This window comes from Schistocerca nitens, chromosome 8, assembly GCF_023898315.1.
Source record: "Schistocerca nitens isolate TAMUIC-IGC-003100 chromosome 8, iqSchNite1.1, whole genome shotgun sequence".
NCBI classification, from domain to species: domain Eukaryota; kingdom Metazoa; phylum Arthropoda; class Insecta; order Orthoptera; family Acrididae; genus Schistocerca; species Schistocerca nitens.
This window is the reverse complement of record NC_064621.1, coordinates 384,880,565-384,906,148: the sequence shown is the minus strand read 5'-3', so window position 1 is coordinate 384,906,148 and position 25,584 is coordinate 384,880,565. Positions and strand designations below refer to the sequence as shown.

Genomic DNA, 25,584 nt, shown 5'->3' with positions numbered 1-25,584 from the left:
TTCCGAAATCACAATTTTTTCAGGCATCTATCACGTACTTGGGGGCTTCAACTCTCTCGGGATGGTATTCGTCCTCTTCAGCAAACTGTCGCTGCGATCGATGCCCTTCCTCGCCATACATCTGTTAAGGAACTGCAGGCCTTCTTGGGGAAAATAGCATACTATCACAAGTTTTTACCGTTTGCTGCGTTGGTAGCTCAGCCGTTGCATCGCCTGTTGCATAAAAACGTGCCTTTTCACTGGTCCGTGTCATGCGATGTGGCTTTCCACAAATTGAAGGCTATGCTGAAACAGGCCCCGTGCCTGGCTACTTATTGACCTGACCAACATCTTGCTCTTGCCACGGATGCCTCTCAATACGGGGTCGGTGCAGTCCTCGCGCACCGTTTTTCGGACGGCTCTGAACAACCCATAGCTTATGCCTCCAAAATGCTCACGGATGCCCAACAAAATTATTCTCAAACTGAAAAAGAAGCTTTAGCCATTATTTATGCTCTTCATAAGTTTGGTGTTTTTCTCTATGGCTCCAAATTTCATCTTGTTACAGATCACAAACCATTTGTTTCCTTGTTTCATCCATCAACATCACTTCCCGACAAGGCTGCCCACCACCTCCAACATTGGGCTCTTTACTTGTCTCGTTTCAATTATGAGATTCATTTCCGGCCGACGGCTCAACATGCAAATACTGATGCTCTGTCTCGCCTTCCCATGGGTCCTGATCTGGCATTCGATAGGGACGAACTTCTGTGTTTCCACCTGGATGTTGCCAAGCAGTGGGTTGTGGACGGATTCCCCATCACTGGGGACAGGCTGGCGGCTGCTACGGGTTCTGACCCTACCCTCTCCCAGGTTTTACGCTGTATTCAGAAGGGTTGGCCAGATCGTCCGTCCGCTAAGACTTCTGATCCATTGCGGAACTACTATGCTTTGCGCTACCGCCTCATGGCTAGGGATGGTGTTATCCTCCTTTCCACCGACAATGCTTCGCTGCGTGTTGTGGTACCTGCGTCTTTGTGTGCTTGGGTCTTGCGCCTCCTGCACCAAGGGCACTGGGTTGTCTCTCGCACGAAATCTCTGGCGCGCCGTCATGTGTACTGGCCCGGCATCTACTCTGAAATAGCTCACATGGTCGCTGCCTGCGACCCTTGTGCGTCACAGGCTGCCGCCCCAAAGTCATCTTTGTCACCGTGGCCTTCGCCTGAGATGCCCTGGGAGCGCATTCATGCTGACTTTGCGGGACCCTTTTTAGGTACTTATTGGCTCCTCGTAATTGACGCCTACCCTAACTTTCCTTTCATTGTCCGTTGCACATCGCCTACCACTGCGGCAATCACAAGTGCTCTTGCCAGCATTTTTTCTTTGGAAGGCCTTCCCTCTACTCTTGTTACTGATAATGGTCCGTAATTTGCCTCTTCTGACTTTGCGGATTTTTGTGCTCGTCACGGCGTTATGCATGTCACAGCCCCTCCGTTCCATCCACAGTCAAACGGTGAGGCTGAAAGACTGGTCCGCACATTTAAGGCTCAGATGCAGAAACTCCTGACTTCTTCTGCTGCTGATAATGCACTTCTCCAGCTTCTGGCTTCTTACCGTTTAACCCCCATGGGCGACCACAGCCCGGCTGAGCTCTTACATGGCCGACAGCCCCGCACGCTACTTCATCTTCTGCGGCCTTCCACCTCACGGCTGCGGGTGCCTTCGCTTGGCCGGTTCACTGCCAATGACCTTGTCTGGGTATGGGGATATGGCAGGCGGCCAAAATGGAGTCCGGGCCACATCTTACGACACCGTGGCCGACGCCTGTATGAAATCCAGATGGACACGGGTGTTGCAGTGCGTCATTCGGACCAGCTTCGGCCTCGGGTGCCGGCAACGCCTGTTCCGAATGCCGCTACACCACCTTCGCCTCCTACCTGATGCTCGGGATTTTGGCATCTCTCATTACTCACAACGCAGCCCTCTCACCGTCATCTTGGTGCCAGTACAAGAACGGACGCCACCGGGAGACGTGCCCATGCAGGAACCGGATGACCATCATCTGTCGGAGCCAATCTACTCGCCTCCTTCTCCTACGGAAGCTGACACATCGCCCATGTCTCCTGTTATATCAAAACTGTACTTGTCGATTCGACCCCTACGTCTCCCGTCATCTCGACCCGGTATCATCGGGGACACTTCCGTCCGTACGGGAAGCCTCCTCCTCGAGACTTTAAGGCCAGTCAAACAATGCCTATGGACGTTAGCACTCTCCAGGCCACCTTCATCAAGACCAGTGCAAAAATTTCAAAGGGGGGAAAAGTGTTGTGACTCGCCAATCATTCAAAGTGCCGCCGTGCAATTACATGCGTCGTCTACATGCGGCGCTGTCTGCCAGCCATGCGGCAGCCACGTCACCTGAGTGGCCAGCCAGCCAGCGGCCGCTAGACTTGGACTCAGTGTTCATTAGAATGTTACCTTGTTCACATGTCTTGCTTTGTCAACTTGCTCAGTGACTTATATGTGTTGTGTCGTTCTGAAATATATGTGTTCAACTTGACGTTATAACAGTTACTTACTACACAGAGGAAGTGTTGTGTTGCAGACAGGTACAATAACAACAATAAGGAAAGGTTAGATTGCTACTCATCACATGGAGGAGGTGTTGAGTCACGGACAGGTAGAGTGAAACAGAATGGTAGAAATATTTAGCATTTAGGCTCAGTCCTTCATCACATTTAGGAAACTCACATACATTCACACCAGCACCACTTAGTGACACTTGGCCGGTGTTGTCTTAGTGCCTGGAGACAACAGTGAGCCATGTGTGTGTGTGTGTGTGTGTGTGTGTGTGTGTGTGTGTGTGTGTGTGTGTGTGCGCCTCGATGAGAGAGGGAGGGGGGGGGAGGGAGGAGGGAGAGAGAGAGGGAGGGGGGAGGGGGGGAGGGAGGGAGGGAGGGAGGGAGGGAGAGGGAGAGAGAGAGAGAGAGAGAGAGAGAGAGAGAGAGCAGAAAGTTGTGAATGTGTGTGGGTTTCCTATTCTGATGAAGGACATAGCCTAAAAACTGAATTTTTTAGCATTCTTTTTCATTTTATCTGAGTGTGATTCAACACCTCCCCTATATAGTGAGTAGCACTCTATCCTCTTCATATTATTATTATGATCCCACCCTGAATTTCCCGCTTCACATAAGTAAGGTAATGAGCAGTGTTTACAATTTTTTTTCTTCTGGGTATGTATTGCACAGTAACTGAAGCTTACACTATGCAGGATGTAAGTTATGCTCTCAGCCGGTTTATTGTTCCCTCGATTGGAGTTAAAACTGAGATATTTTTCTGAAATGCACATGTGAAACACTGGTGAATATGGAATCCATAGCACCAAAGGAGCCATTCATGCCTGCATAAATCACACCAAATACTGAAGGTCAACGATGGAGGAGATTTACTGTGACATTGCTGAAGCACAGAAGGTACTTTTTGTTGTCAGTACCCACTGTACAGGGGATTTGCAACAATATCAATGAATACAGTCAAACGACACACATTTGTCGACAGAAAATCTCCCCAAGTGCTAAACCACCACATACGTTTTCAATATGGCAGCCCTAAGAGATGCAACAACCACAATATAGTATTCTAAATCTTGCCGTATACGTAAAAAGGCACAATAAATATGATTCTTAATCCTTCCCTCAGCTACTCCATACCATGTGACATTGAAGTCATCGACACACCATCTTTGATGTAACCTAACTAAAAACAAGCACATTCATTTCTGTAGCAAAGAAATCCAAAATTAAGGTAGCAAGTTCCTGGTACTTGGTATCAGGAACAGTTCTTTTCACAAAGAAAACTGCATGAAAGAAATAAGATTTGGCTTAATGTAGTGCTGACAATTACGACATTAGAAATGAAATAAGCTTGAACTGGACAAGGATGGGGAAGGAACTCCTTCACTGAAGGCATTTATCTTCAGTAATTTAAAGAAGTATGAGCCCAGTGCTTTCATCGCTGTACCTTTGCACTCAATCAAATAAAAGGACATGATACAGAAAATATTTCCTACATGAGTTTATGAATGCAATCTGTTGTCAAGTTAAATTTCTTCATACCCAAAATGTGCACACTATGATGATTAATTTGGCAAATATATATTAAACTTATGTTCATAATTAAAGACATGCGTTAGTGCAAATCACTCTTTCTCTGTCTACTGAAGCTAACTTATTGCTGGAATGAATTCTTAACATATCTTTGCTCATGGACTATTTACAAAAGTCATTTCAATAGAGGTCAAGCAACAGTACTGAAGATTAAAGGCTGTGAAAGTGCTTTAGACCCCATACGAATGTGCAGTTCACCAGTCTTGGAACAGAGGCAAGGCACTGAGATGGTCCAAAGGGTTCCATCCATTAACATCATACCCTTTCGGTGAACAAGATACTTAATTTCTAGAAACTATTGATGAGATGAAGAATATAATGTGTAGTTGTAAAAGAGCTACACTTGTACTTAATGGGTGTGAGGAAGGAAATAGATCTTCTGGGAAAATATGTTATGTATGAGACAGATTGATCTTAAAATTATCACAAAACTGGCTATGAGTGAGCTGAAGTTTGCATTACTATTGTGACTCACACAAGTAGCTTAATTATGAATATTAGGAAAAATGACATGCCTGACATCACTGGCTGAGAAGTTGCAAATAAAGGTAGTGTCCCCTTGTTCTAAGCAGATCACACTGGGTGTTGGCTGAGGTTAGACCAAACAGCTGGTAACAGCTCAACCTCAGCGGTGCAATGAGCTTTGTTTTTAGTTCGTATGATGTCTGCAAATTATAACCATGTACTGTTGCACAGGAAGTGACTTTGATTGGTGCTCAAATTGTATTGTATTGGACTGTGACTGTAACTACAGATTTAGACACGGATAGGTCAGATGAACAAAGTGTATGTTGTGCTATTGTGTTACGTCTCTGAATGGTACAGGTAAGTAGGGCTATGTTTATTATCTTGCTGTATATATGCTCACTGTTGTGGAAGATAATAACATATGACCTTCTGGTCATGACCGAGTGTGGAAATTTAATAGTTGTGGAGAATATTGTGGTGAGAAGTGTGGAACAAAATCAAAACTATCCTGATATTTCACATACAAATTTCTGTCTGGCAGCTTATTTTGAAAGTTGTCTCACTGGGGTTCATAGGTATCAAAAGTTATGCCAGGGAGACAATTACATTGAATTAGTGGCTTCTGTGAAGGCTCCTTGAACTTTGATGTGATGTACATTTATCTTTGATCTGAAACTGATATAGGTATACAACACTTTAATTGGAAGACACAGGGCCCAACAATATAACAAATGAATCTATGCAGCTGTAGAATCCTTTTCGGGTCTCAAACATCTATGCTGTATATATGTAGACTGAAGCAATACTGTAAATTAGCACAAAGGCCAGGATTCAAACTCAGGTCTTCTGCTCACTACATAGATGCACTAACCACTACACCACTCTGGCCCAGTGGCTTTGCACAACTCAGCACACCTCCCTCTTCAAATGCTGTTTGAGTTTAGAGGAATATCAAGTGGGCTGATACATGAATGGGAATTTGGATTGAGAAGGGAGGAGTATTAGCGTAGTCTGAGCAGCTGTGCAAAGCCACTGTGCCATGGCGACATAGTGGTTAGCACATCTACCTATGAGCAAGAGACCTATATTCGAATCATGGTCTTGGTATAAATTTTAATTTTTTGCTTAAATCTCCTTATATCCAACAATACAGTCTATTTTTACCGGAGGCACTGGGTACTTACTTGCTGGCCAACCAATCTCTTCCCAGGCACATAATTTCATTCAAAGGTTGTGCATGTGCCACCAGCTGGGGAGTCATGCTGGAAACTGTACAAAGCAGGTAAGGCGGGTGTGTTTTTGGAAGGCAGGAACATTGGTGATGTGAATGAAATGACAGAAACCAACAGGTGAATATGCTGTACGGCTAAAGAGAGTTCTTTTTCATCGAGACACTGCATGTGTTGCTCTTTTCATCCAATTTGTAGAAATCTATGTATAAACATTAAATGTAAGGTGAACAGGTTACACACTGACAGTGGCAAGTCCAAAACAAACAAGATGGTGCAACGGTTTACACACTGGACAGTGGATTCACATTTGGAAGGAATGTGGTTTAAATATCCATCCAGTAGGTTTCCCATTGCATCCCTATATCACTTAAGGCAAAGCAAAGATGGTTCCCTTGAAAAACCACAGTCGATTTTCTTCCCCCAATTTGGACTTCAACTCTGTCTCCAAATGACCTTGTTGTCAAAGGATGTTAAACCCTAATCTACCTTCCAGATCCAATATGGAGCAAGAGTAGTCTATTTCAATGTTGGAACTGCAATCCCAATTGCCACTCTCTGTCATTTCCCTACATGTGGAGAAAAGCTAGGTGCTACTGTGATAACAGTGGATGTACACTTACAGTGATTTGTTGGGTTGACAGTCTGTACAGTTCAACAATCCACCTAAACCATTAACAATGTTCCAAAAGAATTAGTAAGTGCCATCTTATTCCCATGAAAAAACTTACATTCTGTCAGTGGAGATCATCCTTGGCTCATTATATCCCTTTATTCTGTTATATATACGGTCACAAAATTCTTTTCACAACGTATCTAATGTACACAACACAGTGGTACCTCTCTCTCTCTCTCTCTCTCTCTCTCCCCCCCCCCCCCCTCACACACACACACACACACACACACACACACACACACACACACACACACAGTTAAATGCTTCTTTCTCATTATGTGCTCTACATACATCAGTGCTAATGGTTAGTCTGGCAGGTTTTGAATTTACATAAACTACAAAAAATCTAAATATGTAAAACAACTACATTTTCATACAACAATGCCTTCAACTGAAAAATAGATCATAATTTAAATCTGAAAAGTGGAATTAATAGGAAACAAATTACCAGGTTAACTTCAGTCAAATATGTAGTAACTTAAAAAAGTACAGTCATTAAGAATGTAATTTTAAAAAACAGAAGAAGAACATGGAAACATTTTACTTTTGAGAACTCCCGTAAAACATACAAGTTTAGATGAATGGGTGCATTTATGAAACAGTATGAAAATTAATGAGATCTACTCCCACGTTGCTAGCTAACAACCGATGAAATATTCACTCAAAACACACACACACACACACACACACACACACACACACACACACACACAGACACACATGATAAATTGTGATTTTGCAGTGAGGAAGAATTATTTAATATTCTTAGTTATTTACTTTTGTTCTTTTGCCTCAAGGGTAATACTATCAGATCAATAAAACAGTGGTTACAGAAGCTAGCTTTTGGGTAAATTTAAGTGTTTGAAATCTTTTCTGCAGGTATGTACGTGGCATGGAAATGAAACATGGATGATGGGCAATTCAGACAAGAAGAGAATAGAATCTTCTGAAATGTGGTGGTACAGAACGTTGAAGATTATGTGAGCAAATCAAATAATTAATGAGAAGGTACTGAATCACATTGGAGGGAAAAAATGGCACAACTTCCCTAAAAGAAGGGACTGGTTGATAGGACACATCCTAAGGCATCAAGAAATTGTCAATTTGTGTGAGTGTGAGCATGAGCGTGAGCGAGCGCGCGCGTGCACTGGGAATGGTGCAAAACTGCAGACGGTGGCCAAGGCTTGAATACAGTAAGCAAGTTCAAATGGATATAGGTTGTATTACTTATGCGGAGATGAAGAGGCTTGCACACAATAAACTAGCATGGAGAGCTGCATCAAACCACTCTTTGGACTAAAGATCACAACAACACTTTATATCTAAGTATTCTAAAGGCTTTCTCTATATTTGAAGGGCAAATTATTTCTGACTTACATCGATCATAAATCTTCAGTGATTTATTATAAGTGTAAAAAATGAAAGCAGCCATAAGAATCTCCATGTCTAACAACAAACTGCACAATTAATCTATTAATCTTGCCAATCTTTATTTGTCTCAGATGCTAAACATATGGTTATGTGACATCTTCAAAGCATGCTATCACTGAGTATTCAACCACTCACTATCTGCATTACAACAAAAAAGGTAAACCCTCATAAAATAAAAAGTAATTTCAGGAAGAGTGAACAACTTACCATGACCTGCATTATTATTTTCATGGTGGGATAGCACACATGCAATATCATTACATTATTTAAACAACAAATTTTCAAACATGGAACACAACATGGAAGGAGCTATTTTTTTTTTAGCAACTTACCTCATAGAAATTTGCTTCTGTTATGCCAGACAAATGTATGTCTCTTATTCCTCTCAGACTTTGCGTGTAAAGAATATCTGTCTCTTCTAAATCATCCATTGTCACTGGTTCTTCAACCAGCAGTTTCCACACAATAGGAGCTAATGGTACGGCTAGTGGCTTCTTTGTCCGTACCGCAACCCCAAACAAGATACCTATTCAATGATATACAGAATGAGTAAATATTTTGTGTAAAGAATAGATTGCTACTCACTGTAAATATGATATATTGAGCTGCAGACAGACATGATAAAAGACTGTACACAAGAGCTTTGATCAAAACCTTCTTCCTAAAAGAACACACACACACACACATACAAACTGCTGATCAGGTCAAAATGCACTGAAACACTTCGAACGGGAGCAACAATCCAGAGTGGGGTAGGAAAGGAAAGGGATAGCAGGGTACAGGTGTGGGAAGAGGAATCGGCACTGCCTGACAGAGCATCCAGGGGCTAGAGGTGGTAGGCCATGTCTACTAGGCATAGAGTTGGGAGGTTGTGTGGGGAGGGCCAGAGGGGGGTGGGGAAGGGGGAGTGCAAAGGAGAGGAGTAGAGAAGGGGAAAAGATAGGTGGGTTTGTTAGCGGAGAGCAGCACACAATGAGGGAGAGGAGTAGTGAATCGGGAGGAGATGATAGAACAGAGGCCAACCACCCTGGCAAAGTGGACACACCAGTTTGCATCAGATAACTGAAGTTACATGCTGTGAGGCTTGGCTGGTGCTTGGATTGGTGACTGTCTATGTCTGCTGAGCACTGTTGGCAAGCAGGGTGCACTCAGCCCTTGTGAGGCCAATAGAGGAGCTACTTGATTGAGAAGTAGCAACTCCAGTCCCAAAAGCTGAGAACAACTGGGAGAGCAGTTTGCTGACCACAAGTGCCCCCCCCCCCCCCCCCCCCAAAAAAAAAAGAACGCATCCAATGATGCCTTCAGCTCAGGCTCTAGATGGTTTGAGTTGTGAAGCAGACATTGAAATCAAGCTTGTTATGTTCACCACCTTCATGTTATGCCACAGAGTTGTCCACTTTGCTTTGGCCACAGTTTGGTAGTGGTCATTCATGCTGGTGTCATACCAAAATAAAAATATGAGAAATGGTTGCAGCAGAGTGACAATTGACATAGCTGCTTTCAGAGATGGCTTGGCCTCTGCTTTCAGAGGTGGCTCGGCCTCTGATAGTGTATGATCAGCCTGTGACAGGATTGGGATAGAAAGTGTAGGGTGGGTGGATTGGGCAGCTCTTGCACCTAGATCTTCCACAGGGATTTGATCCCAGTGGCAAACATTTGGGACTGCGGTGGCATAGGAATGGAGTTCAAGACTGTGGATGTTGGGTAGGCGATGACCCACCACTTTAAGAGAGGTGGGAAGGTTGGCATGATATGCCTCAATTCAAGGCACAATGAGAGATAATCAAAGGCCAGATGAAGAATGTGTTTCAGCTATTCCTGTCTGGAGTGGTATTAGGTGACAAATGGGTTGCCCCTTTGTAGCTGGTTAGTGGGGGTGGTGGGAGGATTGGAGTTACGTGAGGATAAGGCACGGGAAATCTGTTTGCATACAAGGTCTAGGGGATAGTGCCTGTCTGTGAAGGCTTTTGTGAGACATTCAGCAAACTGGGGCAAAGGAGTTCTTGTCAGTGCATATACAGCATGCCCAGATGACCAGGCTGTATGGAGGAATTTTTAGGTGTGGGATGGATGGCAGCCGTTGAAATGCATGTACTGTATGTAGGTGGCTGGTGGGTTTAATATAGACAGAGCTGTGGATGTAGCCATTGGAGAGGTGGTGGTCAATGTCCAAGAAGGTGGCATGCTGGGTTGAGGGAAACCAAGTGAAGTGGATGGGAGAGAAAATGTTGAGGTTGTGTTAGCTAAAACCCATTCCCACATCCTGTTCCATAAATGCTTCTTGAACCTTGGAATCTCCACAAATGACCTAACCATAAAAATTCATTTCTCTCAATCCCAACCCTCCTTTCACAATGGCCTTGACCTTTTCAGATTCAGCCAGACCCTCTCCCTCACAAACCTAGTAGTGCAAAAACACATGTCCATGGCCTGGTCTTCCCAGAACCACCTCTCCTTCCTCTGCAAGATATCGCTAATATGCAGCCCTACTACGTACAACCCATCTATGAAATTGAATCGATTGTACTCCAGCACCTGGAAAAGCACTCCAGATACCCACCATCATACATTATCGACTCAATGACATCCTACTGCCGCTTTGGGGCACCACTACCTGACCCATATCCTACCCATGTGTTCCTTCCCATCAACCCCTCAAAGCACCCAAACCCTGCCTAGCTGACCTTGTCAACCTGTCACATCACCCAAAACTCCACTAAATCCTCAGCCCTACAGAAGTTTAAGTCCTATCCAAAGGTCTCACCTTCACACCTGCACCAAAATGTATCCATGCTGGACTTGTCAAAGACCTCCTCTCCTTTGCCCGATCCCTGCAATGAAAACAATTCTTTGCCACCGATCCCTCCTATCAAAGGCAACCAAATTCCAACATTGAACCATGCCTCTCCCAGTTCATGCCACCATCCAACCATGACCCCCCCCCCCCCCCATCCCCACTTACCTAATCACCTCATGGTCACCTTCTGTGAATTTCTTAACTCTGACTTGGCTTCACCATCCTTCCCTAGGTCCCTTCCTAAGAACACCAATCTTTCAGCAGGACAGCCACACACAGCCTCAAAACAGATCCTGACCTAATCATTCACCCTCCAGACTAAAGTTCAAATACAGCCATCATGAATCTTAGCGACTATCTGGTGGAAGGCCCTGGCCAACTGTCTGACTACTCCACCTGTAAAATCTGACAGAATGATACCATCTCAGAAGTCCAACATACCTCAAATTCCTGCTCAAGCCTTTGGCCCTTTCCAGAACCTCTGCTGTGAATTCATTTTCCTTCTTACCCCTATGACATTCACCTTCTACATGCTCCCAAAAATCTACAAACCTAGCAATCCTGAAGACCCAACCATTTCCTTCACTGACTCTCCACCATCCCCACCCCTTTACCTCCTGAATCACTACTCATCACTGTTCATGGCACTTTCCTATGCAACCAATGTCCCACATGCCCATGGTCTTGCTGCTATTCAGTACTATCTCTCCCATCCTTCAGACTCCAAACCCACTACCTCATTCCTCATACACCTTACTTACTATATCCTAACACAAAACTACTTCTCCTATGAAGGGAAGGTATATAAACAAAACTGTAACACAGCCATAGCCACTTGCTTAGCAACTACTTCTCCTATGAAGAGCACAAACAAATCTGTAGCACGGCCATGGGCACCTACATGGCATCCTCTTATGCCAAACTGTTTATGGGCCAGGTCTGGTTTAGTTTCATTGATGATACCTTCATGATCTGGACTCAGGGCCAGGACACTATTTCCTCACTGCTTCACTCCAACTCCTTCTCTCCAATCCATTCACTTAGTCCTCTTTAACCCAATGTGTCATCTTCCTGCACATTGACCACCTTGTGGCACAACAGAGCAGCTGAATATAATGTGCTTGATTTCAATGGCTGCTTGACAACCTAAGCCATTTGGATCCTCCGCTCCACCACCATCTTTTCTGAACTGTGCAGATAGGAGGTTACCCTTACAACACATTCTCTGCTCCCAAAATCATTTTGGCCTCAACCTACAGTAACCTACAGACCCCCAAACCTTTGCCCAACAGTTTCCACCCCCTCTGTCCTTTCACCTCCACCTAATTCACATTCCCTCTCCTCACTGTGCACTGCTTTCTGCTAATGCATCTGCCAGTCTTTTCCCTTTCTATTCCCCTCTACTTTCCACACTCCACTTTCCCCCCTCCATTCTCCACAGCCTCCCATAGCTGTGCCTGGCAGCCATGCCCTGCCACCTCTAGTCTCTGCACACTTTGCCAGGCAGCACTGATTCCTCTTCCACCAACCATGCTCTGCTATCGCTCCTCCTTCCCTGCCCCATTCCATATTGATGCTCCCGTTTGACATGGTTCAGCTGCATTCAAGTCTGAGCAACTGGAGATAACAGTCTTGTGTGTGTGTGTGTGTGTGTGTGTGTATTTTCTTTTATGAATAAGGCTTTGGTCAGAAGCTCTTGTGTACCATCTTTTCGTCTTGCTTGCTCAACGTGTCATCTTTACGGTGAGTAGCAATCTATCCTTTGCATAATATTGTTGATATTCTAGCCTGGACTTTCCATTGTTTAAATATTTTGTATGATACATATAAAAGTCAAAGAAAATAATACTTATAATTCATAAAAAGTGAAGCCACATATGCAAAAATATGTAGAGGATAGTAAACAGCAAAGATAAATCCAATACAAAATAAATATAAGTGTGATCAACAAAAGCTCTTCCCATTATATAAATAACACTAATGACACTAAACACACACACACAGTGACGAGCAGAGATCCTGGAGATCCTGTCTGTGGACTAGTGGACTACACCATTGCTTCCAGAATAGAGCATTCACTTTACAGCAGAGTGTATTGTTCCCTGAAACTTCTTGACAGATTAAAACTGCACCAGAGAAGAACTCAAACTCAGGACTCAGCCAAGAACTTGAGTTCCAGTCTGGCAAAGTGTTTTAATCCATGAGTATGTTTCACATTATGCAATTGGAGAAATAAAGATATATGAACAACTTCATTATTTCCATCAGTTGGGTGTCATGGCTTGTGTTTAATTCCAACAATGACAAGTGGAGATGAGTTGCAAGACAAGCCATGAAAAGTATAAGTGGGAGGAAAAAGGTTGGGCCTAATGTGAGGAGGAGTATTTTCTACACCAAACAAGCAAAAGGATATAAAATAAATAAGAATTAATACAGCAAAGAAGAAATGTGAATATGAATAGAGCGAGAAGCAGAATCTTTGGAACTATCATACAGCATGTTAGAGATGGAGGACGTGCTACATATGAAGGACGAAACACTATAGTAGGACATCACCTATTCTGTCACATTAGCATTGTGTAATAGCAAAGAACTTATATTGATGCATTGGCCTTCATATTTCAGATATTCATTATGTGGCCTTCATATTTCAGATATTCATTATGTGGCCTTCATATTTCAGATATTCATTATGTCCTTTTCAGAGAAAGTTTACTATGAACCCTCACATGTCTTAGCACTAAATTACCAACAGAGGTAGTACATAGTTCTGTGTAAAAATGCCGCAGTTTCTTCAGCTTCCCAGTAGATGCCAGTTTAAGAATGAAAATAATAAACTACAAGTTTTTCATCTGGGTGAAACTAAGTTTCAGAAATGTATCACAAGTATTAAATATAATGTTTAGTGGTTGGTTGTACAGCATTTACATAACCTGAACTTTTATATACAGTTATTTGAATCAAAGAACATGCAGTAAGCACAAACCTAAAAATTTAAACCAGAGCAAATGTTGCTGTGAAGAAAGTTGTGGGTTGAGCAAGTATCTGTCTCTGTTATATCCAGTGTCATTAACAGCATTAGGTGTTGGCACCAGAAGAGGCACTGCTCCACTGCTAAGCTCTTGACACATTTCAGTAATAGTATCATCAAACACACCACCTGCATCATCCGCACCCTCTCCAACAAGCTTTACCTGCACAAATAATTGCCCTTTGTTAGTATCACAGGAACCACAAAGACAAAAATTGTTATTTATAAAACTAGAGATATTTCTAGATAATGTGAAGTTATTTTTCCATTAGGAAAAAACTGATGTAAGACCAAACATTCTGGGTGAAGAGCAAATGGAATGAAAAAAGGTACCCACGCACTGTATAGCTGACGCAGTGAGTGGTCAACAAGAACACAAACAAGAATAAAAAAGCTGCTCAGGTTGTGGACAATGTCTTTCTTTAGATTTGATTATTATGAACACAACATCATCACTGCTGATATGAACAACCTATTATGCAACATTTATCAACAGCTGATAAGAGCTGACTTAGTTGACAGCAGTGAAAGGCTCTTATACCATATCATTTCATATTGGGTTCTGGGGGTCAATACACAAAAATATGTCTTATGCAATAACAAATTGTTAAGATCATGTACAATTATCATCACATGCAACCCCTACAACAGTTTGTGAGGAAGTGAGAATATTGCCAGTCCCATAAATACACAGTGGTTGAAAAAAATTAAACACCCTAAAATAATTAATGGAGAGTAAATTTCAGAAATGAATTTGTCTAGGTAACATATTTAAGTGATTAACATAGCAAGATCACAGGTTAATGAAAGCACAAGATAAGCCATTGCAAACGTAAAATGCTGGAACATTAGTAACCAGTGTAATCACCAGAATGTTGAATGCAAGCATGCAAACATGCTTGCATTGTGTTATGCAGGGAGGATGGTTAATGTTGTACGTGGATGACACTGGAGTTGTTGTCCGATGATGTCCCATATGCTGCTCGATTGCAGACAGATCCGGTTATTGATAAGGACACGGCAACATATCAACACTCTGTGAAGCGTGTTAGGTTACAACAGTGGTGTGTGGGCGAACATTCCTGTTGGGAAACAACCCCTAAAATACCATTCATGAATGGAAGCACATCAGGTTGAATCACCAGGTTTCACAGTCATAATGCATGAGATATCCACAAGACTGCTCCTGCTGTCATACAAAATCGCACCACAGGCCATAACCTCAGGTATAGGTCCAGTGTGTCTAGCCCTCAACTGGTCTCCTTCTAACCAACACATGATCATCACTGGCACCGAGGCAGAACCAGCTTTCATCAGAAAACACAATAGATCTGTCATCCTATGAGCTCTCGCTTGACACAGCTGAAGTCACAATGGTTTGAGGTCAGTGGAATGCACACTACAGGGCATCTGGCTCAGAGTTATTCTTGAAATAACTGATTTGTAACAGTTTGTTGTGTCACTGTGGAGCAAACTGCTGCTTAAATTGCTGCTGTAAATGCAGTACAAAGTGCCAGAGCCACACACCGAACACTATGGTATTCCCTCTTGCAAATGCCATATGGCTGCCCCGAACCCAATCCTCCTGTGACCGTACATTCTCATGACCACTGCTGCCAATAAACATGGACAGTGGCTACATTCTTGCCAAGTCTTTCTGCAGTATCATGGAAGGAACATCCAGCTTCTTGTAGCCCTATTACATGACCTTTTACAAACCCAGGGAGGACTGATAATGGTGTCTTTGTCGCCTTAAAGGCATTCTTCATTAACATTAACTCACCATGTCAAATCTCAAAGATAACTACCACTCTTGACTGTTACAGTATGAATTAAAGCAAACCTGATTTGCATGCTCATGATGGCACTTCTAGTGCCACTCTTATGTGACTGGCATCAAGTTGGAGTTTTTTTGTCTTTCAGATGTAGAAACATGTCTACCAACTTTCGTTTATGTCACACAACTCCTTTTTTCCATTAGTGTGCATCTTAGATACAGTTTTACTTTTAAATAATAATCTTCTTATATTTATATCAGGTAATGATATAAATGATCAACACAGCAGTATTAGTGGTGGTAATCATCTAACTGAATAAATGACATGATAGTGTGAAGTCCATAACCAGCAAAATTTACAATAAATTACCTTACTTAATCAAAAATAGTACAAACTAATTAAATAAATACATGACCAATATACTGCTCCAATGTTGTTTTTATTCACTTGCTGAATTTACAGAGACTAATTTATGTAAGTTTAATTTTTCTTACAGTCCTATAATATTGAAGATGGTAGTTAACTAACAATTAACTCCACTAGAATCACAACAGGAAGGTATAGCCCACTTGATTCTACAACGAGACGCTCATGGAGCATAAGTGGCAACAAAACACCCAAATTGGGAGAACAGTGAAAGTATCTGAACTTGCCTTCTTTCAAATAAAAACAGTAGCTTGCCTTTTACCAGTTTTGTCACGTTTTCTTTTGTGTCCAATACAAAAGGGTATAAAAAACAGAACTTTATAAAAAAAAGTAAGTGCTTGGATGGTTGCATTGAAAAGGACAGCTGATTTCCCTTTCCATCTTTCCCCAAAATGAGCATATGTTCATCTCTAACAAACTCATCACTAATGGGATTTGAAACCCAAGTCTTCCCTCTTCATAATCTTTGACTCTTATAACTGTAGTCTAGTTTCTGTACAAGTTGTTGTTAGCCTTCTGCCTCCTGTATTTTAGCACTGATACTATGGATTATAGAATATATTCCAGCTGATACTGTCAAAAAGTTTTTTTAAGTTTATAAATACTATAAACATGGTTTTGCGAATCTTCAGTCTATCTTATAAGGTAAGACACAGGGTCAGTATGTATCACTTTGTGTGTTCCTACCTTTTACCATACCATAAATTGCTCTTCCTCTGCTCAGCTTATACCAGTTGTTCCATCCTTCTCTAGATAATTTGAGTTAGTATTTTGCAACCAGGACTTATTAAACTGATGGTCTGCCAATAGTGACATATTGAAACATATCAGGTTAGCAGTTGTCATACTGGCTATCCTGGTAAGGTTTACTTCTTCAGATAGTGCTGTTGTAATTGTGGGAGAAAATACTGAGAGCTCACCGCAGCAGGTTGTATGTTAGCTTGTCTACAGCATTTTTGATCTCTGTTTTGAGTGTGTCTAAGAGATGGGTGAAAAGGTATTAGGAAATGTGAATGTAAGAGCGGTGTTTTCTTTTTTAAGTATATTACGTGCTATTGAACAAACAAGGTAAGAATTTTTATTGTGTAAAAAACTGATATATTTCTTGCGGTTCATTGGCTGGGAATTTGTTGGATTATATTAACTGACCAGAGGACAAGGAGCAAAGTAGCTGTATGTATGGAAACAGTACATATGTATGAAAAAAACTATAACTTGCAGCCATCAGTGCTCTTGTAATGGTGAATGACTGGGATGCAGGAAATCCCTAAACTAAACAAAGGATAGCTTCAGTGAGTGTTATGCCAAGTGGCTCTGAATTACACACTGTAGAACAGCAAATGATGCAGGCACATCCATAAGGACAACAGAACTTATACAGCCCTTGAATTAAGCAGCAGGCAGTTCCAGCCTGTGGTGTGATTGTCACCCAAAAAGGTGACCCCTAATCACACATTACCAACTGGCAGCACTGCAGATTGACAGAAGGCAGCATTTCACACTCAAGCTCAAAGGTGAGAGGAATTCTCAACTGTTGTGGAAGTAAGTCAGAAAGGTGACACACCAGAGCAGGCTGGCACAATGAATGAGATACATGTGACAGTAGTAAACAATGAGGGATGTGACTTCGCACATGGCAGGGCAAAAGACAATTAGTACTATACAGGTAAATTAGATGTTGTTAATGGGGCTGAGCAGTTGTAACCAAAAGTTACAAAACAAAAAAACAGCTACCTTTGACAGGACAGACAGTAGTGGGCAGTCACTTGAGTATAGTGGTTATGTTCACAGTCTATCTGAGTGCAGTAATGAATATGTGTAAGGATGGAGCTTGTGTCATTTAGATCCAAGATCAAAGAAGGAATGAGAACATTTAAGAACAAATACAAACAACATGTTAGCCAAACTGGAACTTAGTGTTTGTGCAAATATAATCAGTTACTAATGTTTTCAAGACATGGTAGAAACATTGCTAAATTACTGTATACATAAGAGAGCCAAAATGGAAACTTACAAACAAATATAGAGCCTGTGAGAAAAATAATAAATCTGCACATGAAGAGGTCAAGGCCTACAGGCTTAAAAGCAGTAAAAATATTATATTGAAGTATGGTGAACTGATTAATGCAGAGAATGAGTGACGTATCACACACAATGACACCCTCATGCTAATGGAGCCATGTATATAGAATTAGAAACTTATTTTAACAAAATATGTAGGGTATCTCTTATTAACAGTAGCATTAAAGCCAACAGCATGTTACTTAGATATAAAAAACAAAAATCGTAGTCAGTAACCGAATTTCAAAGTAATTTTTTGAGAGTTCTGGTCCAGGGAAACATAAGAGCCAACTCTGAGGGTTTTTTGTGTGTGGAGAAAATATTGCCCACACATCAATTACTAAAGATGAAAACATAAGGCTCCAAGACAAATCTACACAAGAGTCCAAACCCTGCATCTTGGAAGAAGAGAGGAAAAGAAGATTAGAAAGAATGAAGAAATACTGGGACCTAAGAAAAGAACAACCCGCAAAGAAATAATTGATCCAGCGTACCCCAAAGAGGGTGAAATGAAAGAAGAAGAAGAAAGAAAGAAAGAAAGTACAGAAGTGACCATATCCACAATTTGTATATTTTGTATCCAAAAATTATGTTTTTTGGGGTTTTCATGGGAAATGTCCAGGAACAAATGGTGCTTTTATAAGCTGCCTGAGGTCCACCACAGACCACACCTGATGCAAAAGAACCAACTAATGTGCTCAATTTGCCTGGGCTGGAGGAAGTGTGCAATATTTAAATTTTGACACTGTACTGTAGATTATTTACAGTAAGTCGGTAATTCTGATAGGTATACATATGTTTGCTAGGCCAAAGGAAATCCTAAAAATTTGACACTTTATCTTTGCGATCAATAGAAATTGAGTTCTTTTTGGAACATACTGCTTCTGTGTATTGTTGTGCATGGACTGATGTCAGCAACAAAGTGTTAGCCATAATCTACAAAAACCGTGAATATTGCTTGTGCATGGACTGATGTCAGCAACAAAGCGTTAGCCATAATCTACAAAAACCATGAATATTGCTCAAAATAGAATCAAACTGTTGTTACAGCTAATCAGGATGTATCACAACGACATTCTTGCCAGTATTGTGGCATATGGAGCTAGTGTTTGGGCTCATAGAGAGAGAGAGAGAGAGAGAGAGAGAGAGAGAGAGAGAGAGAGTGGCAACACTAGTCCAAGTTATTAGAATAGGTACAAATAGGGGTGTTGCTATGACTTACAGGGACCTACCATTCAACAATAAAAGATGATTTAATGGTGATTTTAAGGATATGGCACACTGACTCTATTATAAGACATAGACAACCAGTGTACTGGCTCCAGAGGTGTCTAAAAGAATCTCCACAACACTGTGGGTGGTTATGCAGATAGCAAATTGAAAATAAGACACAAGTTAATGGGTAAGGGACAGCTGGTAGGAAGACATGTTTACAATATATTTCTTAACACTGAGGAAAGATAACTGATGGGCAATATCAATCCATTATGCAGGTATGTTCGCTTTATATCTGGTCACAGACCATATTTATCATACCACAAAAGGATAAAAAAATGAAACAGTGATGTATGTGGCAATGAAGAGGTTGGGTAACAAAAGAATATCATCATGGAATGTGCAATGCACAGATATTTAATAGAAGAAGAAAGTACATGTTGATGGACAAATGCATACACGACATAATCAGGGATAGAATGTGGTGCCACGTTGAATGAGGTACATCAGAAGATGTCATCACATGAGTTGCATCTGTCAGGAAGGCATTGAAATTTCAGAGGTGGAACGTGGAGGACATCCTAGGGAGAGGAAAGAAAAGAGGAATGGGACAGAAATACAGCTGAAGATCATGAAAATGAAGACAGTCCACATGAGATGAGAGAACACTAATGTGAAAATAACAACAAACACCACCACAGAAGACAACAGTGATGTCATATAAAAGTAGTTATCAATAATTAAACTAACACCACAAAAAGTCTAGAAGTAGATTAACTCACTAAATAATTTTCTTAGTTAACAGAAATCTATAGATGTATGTCAAGGACGTGGATAAACAGAGAGGGTTTCTATGTCTGAAACTCAATGCATCATCCAAGAAACTAACAGATATAACAGTCTCATGTTCATTAGTTGTCTGAAAGGTAATTGAAGGTAGCATCATATCAATGACGCAGTACACAGGACATGAAGAGAACAGAGTGCCCATGGAAAGATGCACTAGGTTTACATGTTTCTTGTGCTGATACGACGACATCATGCTCACACATGCATTAGCAAATGAAAAAATAATGCTGCCTTAAGGAACATGGTACAAAAGTAATTTATAGTTGTAATATTACATTTATAAATAAAATAAAATGGGTAGATCAGATCAGATTGTGAGACAAATTTTGTGTGATTACTAGATTATTAAATATTAAGTATTAGATAGCATTAGAAATTTTTGCACATCAGGGAAACATAACCACTAGGCAGCAACCTTTAAATATGATGACAAATAAATGGATAAATAAACAAATATACATCAATACAGAGCAGTTTGCATACATTATTAGTTATACTTTAAAATGAAATAGGGTGACTGGAAGAAATTAACTGATATGTTCTACTGATATTATTATTTTCCTTTTTTTATCAGTTTTGTTCTGCACACCTCATTGACAGCAAGTAATTTCTCATTAAACCAGCAACAGCTTTATTGTAAGATATACATAACACTTTAAAAATCAGCAGTCATCACTATGCTTTTGCTTCCATTTAATATTAAGACTCATTCAACTCTGAATGGGAATCCTTTGACCAAAAGGTAGCATAAATGCCAGAAGCAAGTGTTTGTTCCTCTTGTTGTTTCCATCCTGCAATTTTCATTATTATATTACTACACAATAAAATATAAGCAATGTATAAGGCTCTTTTAAACAAACATTATAGATATGTACTGTTGCAAACATCACAGATTGCATCTGTGCAGTGTGCATAGAACCCCTTATTAACTATCATTAATGTACATGCTCTAATGGTATACTTACAAAGAGAAAACTGGAAAAAAAAAGAAAAAAAAATCAAAAGTTGGAGCATCAAAGGTATGGCCCAGTCACTAATAACATGTAGTTCCTGTTATATGTAATTGGTATTGCAGACAAATGTATGAGGTATGTTTCTCTTTCTACATTCATTGTAATAACTACTGCCTGTAAAATGTTTATAAAATATCAAAATAATTCATGCACTTATGAACATTTGATATGGAGATAATAACAATGCCAATGGCAATTTGGTGAAACAAGCACACAGTTCTTCTTTTCGATGTACTGGAGTCCAGATGGTACAAGTGTGCTTAAACTTAATGTCCATTACTTCTAAAATGACTCTCAAGCTTACCTTCCAAGCACGTGAAGGTAAACGAAGGTCAGAGGGCTTCATAGTAACAACCTGGCGTGCAACCTGAACAAAAATGGGACGACAGCGCCGACCATGTGTTGCTAAACGCCGCACTGTTACTTGTGGTCCATAGTTACGTCCCTGAACCATTGTGCGCCCGATAGAACGAACAAGTGGTAAAGTGTATACGCATGGTGCAAGAAGAAGCCTCAGTTGTGGAGAGGCAAAAACTTGGAACGATGGTGTCAGCCACTCACAATGCTGTAAAATATTGAGCTTTTAAACCATAGCCATATTTTTTGTGCTCTTAACAAGTTTCAAAATGAATATGATGTGATAAAACAACAAAGTTGAGACTTAACATGGAATATTTAATACTTCCGTACTTGTTTTGTGTAGCTTACAGTAAACACTGTAATATGCTTTATGATAGCAACTGGGTATATATTCTGTTTAAATCACAAGAAACAGAGAAACTGGTGAGTTCAGATTAAAACATTATTCATGAATTCACATTTCATAGAACTTTGGAAAAAATTTCAAAGAATACAATATCACTGGGTAAAGGACATCATATCACACGATTCACCTACAGTATTAATCAATCTGTCACAAATTTTGACACTATAATTTACAAACTCATAAGCTTCATATGGAACAAAAGTAAATTTAAACTAATGATCACACATACTCAAATACTATGATGTTGATTTTAATTCATCTAAGCTTAACTTCTAAAAAAATTAGTTCATAAACTAGCATTAGTTTGTGGGTCTGATATGTAAACTTCAGTAGTGAAGCATTCTTCCAATAGAGATTGCAGAGTGAAGTGCACAGTCCTTGAATCGTCTGTTTCAGTAAATGATTTCTCTCATGCTGTTTGTATAAAATTCTGATAATTCTGATCATTGGATTGTGAGGTTTGCTACTGTGGTGAGAGGTTCTATCACTTGGCCATTACTAGTTCTGCAGTTGGTAATGGAATCACATCACGAAACACCACAAATTAATTATCGACTTCTAATAGAGAGAATGCGAGACACCTTTTTCTGGAATTAATGTCACTTGCTTATTGGACTCAGAATTCAGCATCAGCACTGAAGCCAAAACATCACATAACACGTAGTTCTGGCAAAGGCAAGTGGAGACAAGTAGAGAAGGGAAAAGGATGATGCAGGTGTACTGCCAGGATAGAACGTATGTATAGGGCTGGAGTGGGAGCAAGGAGAGGTATAAACAGGTGGAGGACATGGACTACGTTGAGGCCATGGGGTTTGGGAAAAAGGCTATGTTGTAGCAAGAGTTCTAACCTGTACGATTCAGAAAAATTAGTGTTACTGAAAAGAATACAATGTCATAGGCTGTGAAGCAGTAGTTGAAGTCAAGCATATTGTGCTGAGTGGCATATTGAGCAGCTGGATGGTCTAGCTGTCTCTTGGCCACACTTTGACACTGGTCATTCACACTGAAAGACAGCTTGTTACTGGTCATGCCCATTCAGAATACAGCACATGGCTGCTTTTACAGGTGGTCCTGCCTCTGACGAGGTATGATATGCCTACGAGAGGACTTACAGGACTGTAGTAGATGGTAGTGGAATGGGGTACAGGATAGGTCTTGCATCTAGGTCCATTGCAGGGATAAGAACTGTGGGAGAAAGGGATTGGGAGCAGGGGAACGATAATAATGGACAAGCATATTGTGTAGGTTGGGTGGGCTGTAGTGTACCACTGTGGGAGGTTTGGGGAGGGTAGTGGTGAGGATATTTCTCATTTCAGGGCACGAAAAGAGGTAGTCAAAAAAATGGTTCAAATGGCTCTGAGCACTATGGGACTTAACATCTATGGTCATCAGTCTCCTAGAACTTCGAGCTACTTAAACCTAACTAACCTAAGGACATCACACACATCCATGCCAGAGGCGGGATTCGAACCTGCGACCGTAGCGGTCACGCGGTTCCAGACTGAAGCACCTAGAACCGCACGGCCACATCAGCCAGCGGCAGTCAAAACCCTGGCAGAGAATGAGATTCAGTTGCTCCAGTTCCAGGTGGTACTGAGTCACAAAAGGAGTGCTCCTTTGCAGTTGAATTTGGGTGTGTGGGAGATGGTAGGTGAATGATAGGACAATAGATGGGATATCCATTTCTAGACAAGGTGAAGGGTAGGAGGGGGTAATTTTGGACAGTGACAGGCTTAGTGAGATGACTCTTGGCAAATTTAGAGAGGAACTGCTCATCATTACAGATAAAATGATGACAGGTGGCTAGGCTGTATGGAAGGGACTTCTTGGTGTGGAATGCATGGCAACTGTCAAACTGGAGGAATTGTTGGTGGTTGGTAAGTTTGATATAGATAGAGTTACTGATGTAGCCATCCATGAGGTGGAGGTCAACATTTAGGACAGTGGCTTGTTGGGCTGAGCAGGACCAGGTGAAGTAAATGGGGGCACTGTGTTGAGATTCTGGATGAATGTGGATAACATGTCCCCACTCTCAGTCCAGACCATGAAGAAGTTGTCAATGATTCTGAACCCGGTGAGTGGATGGGATTCTGAGTTGTTAAGAAGGATTCCTCTAGATAGTCGCTGAATAGGTTAGAACAGGAGAGGGCTGTGTGGTTGCCCAATGCTGTACCATAGTTTGTTTGTAAGCGATGCCTTCAAAGAAGAGGTACTTGTGGGTGAAGATAATTATTGTCACAGTGATCAAGAATAGCAAGTCCATGGGCATTGAGGATGTTAGTGTAGAGGGAGGTGGCATCAACGGTAAGCAGCAGTGTGTTGAGTTAGGGTTGTTAGTTGTTGTGGTCTTCAGTCCTGAGACTGGTTTGATGCAGCTCTCCATGCTACTCTATCCTGTGAAACATTCTTCATCTCCCAGTACCTACTGCAACCTACATCCTTCTGAATCTGCTTAGTGTATTGATCTCTTGGTCTCCCTCTATGATTTTTACCCTCCACGCTGCCCTCCAATGCTAAATTTGTGATCCCTTGATGCCTCAAAACATGTCCTACCAACCGATCCCTTCTTCTAGTCAAGTTGTGCCACAAATTTCTCTTCTCCCCAATCCTATTCAATACCTCCTCATTAGTTACGTGATCTACCCACCTTATCTTCAGCATTCTTCTGTAGCACCACATTTCAAAAGCTTCTATTCTCTTCTTGTCCAAACTGGTTATCGTCCATGTTTCATTTCCATACATGGCTACACTCCATACAAATACTTTCAGAAACGACTTCCTGACACTTAAATCTATACTCGATGTTGACAAATTTCTCTTCTTCAGAAACGATTTCCTTGCCACTGCCAGTCTACATTTTATATCCTCTCTACTTCGACCATCATCAGTTATTTTACTCCCTAAATAGCAAAACTCCTTTACTACTTTAAGTGTCTCATTTCCTAATCTAATCCCCTCAGCATCACCCGATTTAATTTGACTACATTCCATTATCCTCGTTTTAAGACACTGTCCATTCCGTTCAACTGCTCTTCCAAGTCCTTTGCGTCTCTGACAGAATTACAATGTCATCGGCGAACCTCAAAGTTTTTACTTCTTCTCCATGAATTTTAATACCTACTCCGAATTTTTCTTTTGTTTCCTTTACTGCTTGCTCAATATACAGATTGAATAACATCGGGGAGAGGCTACAACCCTGTCTCACTCCTTTCCCAACCACTGCTTCCCTTTCATGCCCCTCGACTCTTATAACTGCCATCTGGTTTCTGTACAAATTGTAAATAGCCTTTCGCTCCCTGTATTTTACCCCTGCCACCTACAGAATTTGAAAGAGAGCATTCCAGTTAACGTTGTCAAAAGCTTTCTCTAAGTCTACAAATGCTAGAAATGTAGGTTTGCCTATTCTTAATCTTTCTTCTAAGATAAGTCGTAAGGTTAGTATTGCCTCACGTGTTCCAACATTTCTACGGAATCCAAACTGATCTTCCCCGAGGTCCGCTGCTACCAGTTTTTCCATTCGTCTGTAAAGAATTCGCGTTAGTATTTTGCAGCTGTGACTTATTAAACTGATAGTTCGGTAATTTGCACATCTGTCAACACCTGCTTTCTTTGGTATTGGAATTATTATATTCTTCTTGAAGTATGTGGGTATTTCACCTGTCTCATACATCTTGCTCACCAGATGGTAGAGTTTTGTCA

The 25,584-nt window shown here is 41.2% G+C and overlaps 1 protein-coding gene across 1 annotated transcript in view; it reads right to left on the bottom strand.

Moving 5' to 3' along the window:
- The window catches only part of LOC126198416 (probable E3 ubiquitin-protein ligase HERC1), a 747,204-nt gene that overhangs the window by 39,218 nt on the left and 682,402 nt on the right, over positions 1-25,584 (bottom strand). The window contains exons 66-68 of the mRNA XM_049934719.1: positions 21,424-21,684; positions 13,733-13,940; positions 8,282-8,475 (exon numbers count right to left, since the gene is read on the bottom strand). Coding sequence (XP_049790676.1) covers positions 8,282-8,475; positions 13,733-13,940; positions 21,424-21,684 — 663 coding nt within the window. The remainder of the gene's footprint in view (positions 1-8,281; positions 8,476-13,732; positions 13,941-21,423; positions 21,685-25,584) is intronic.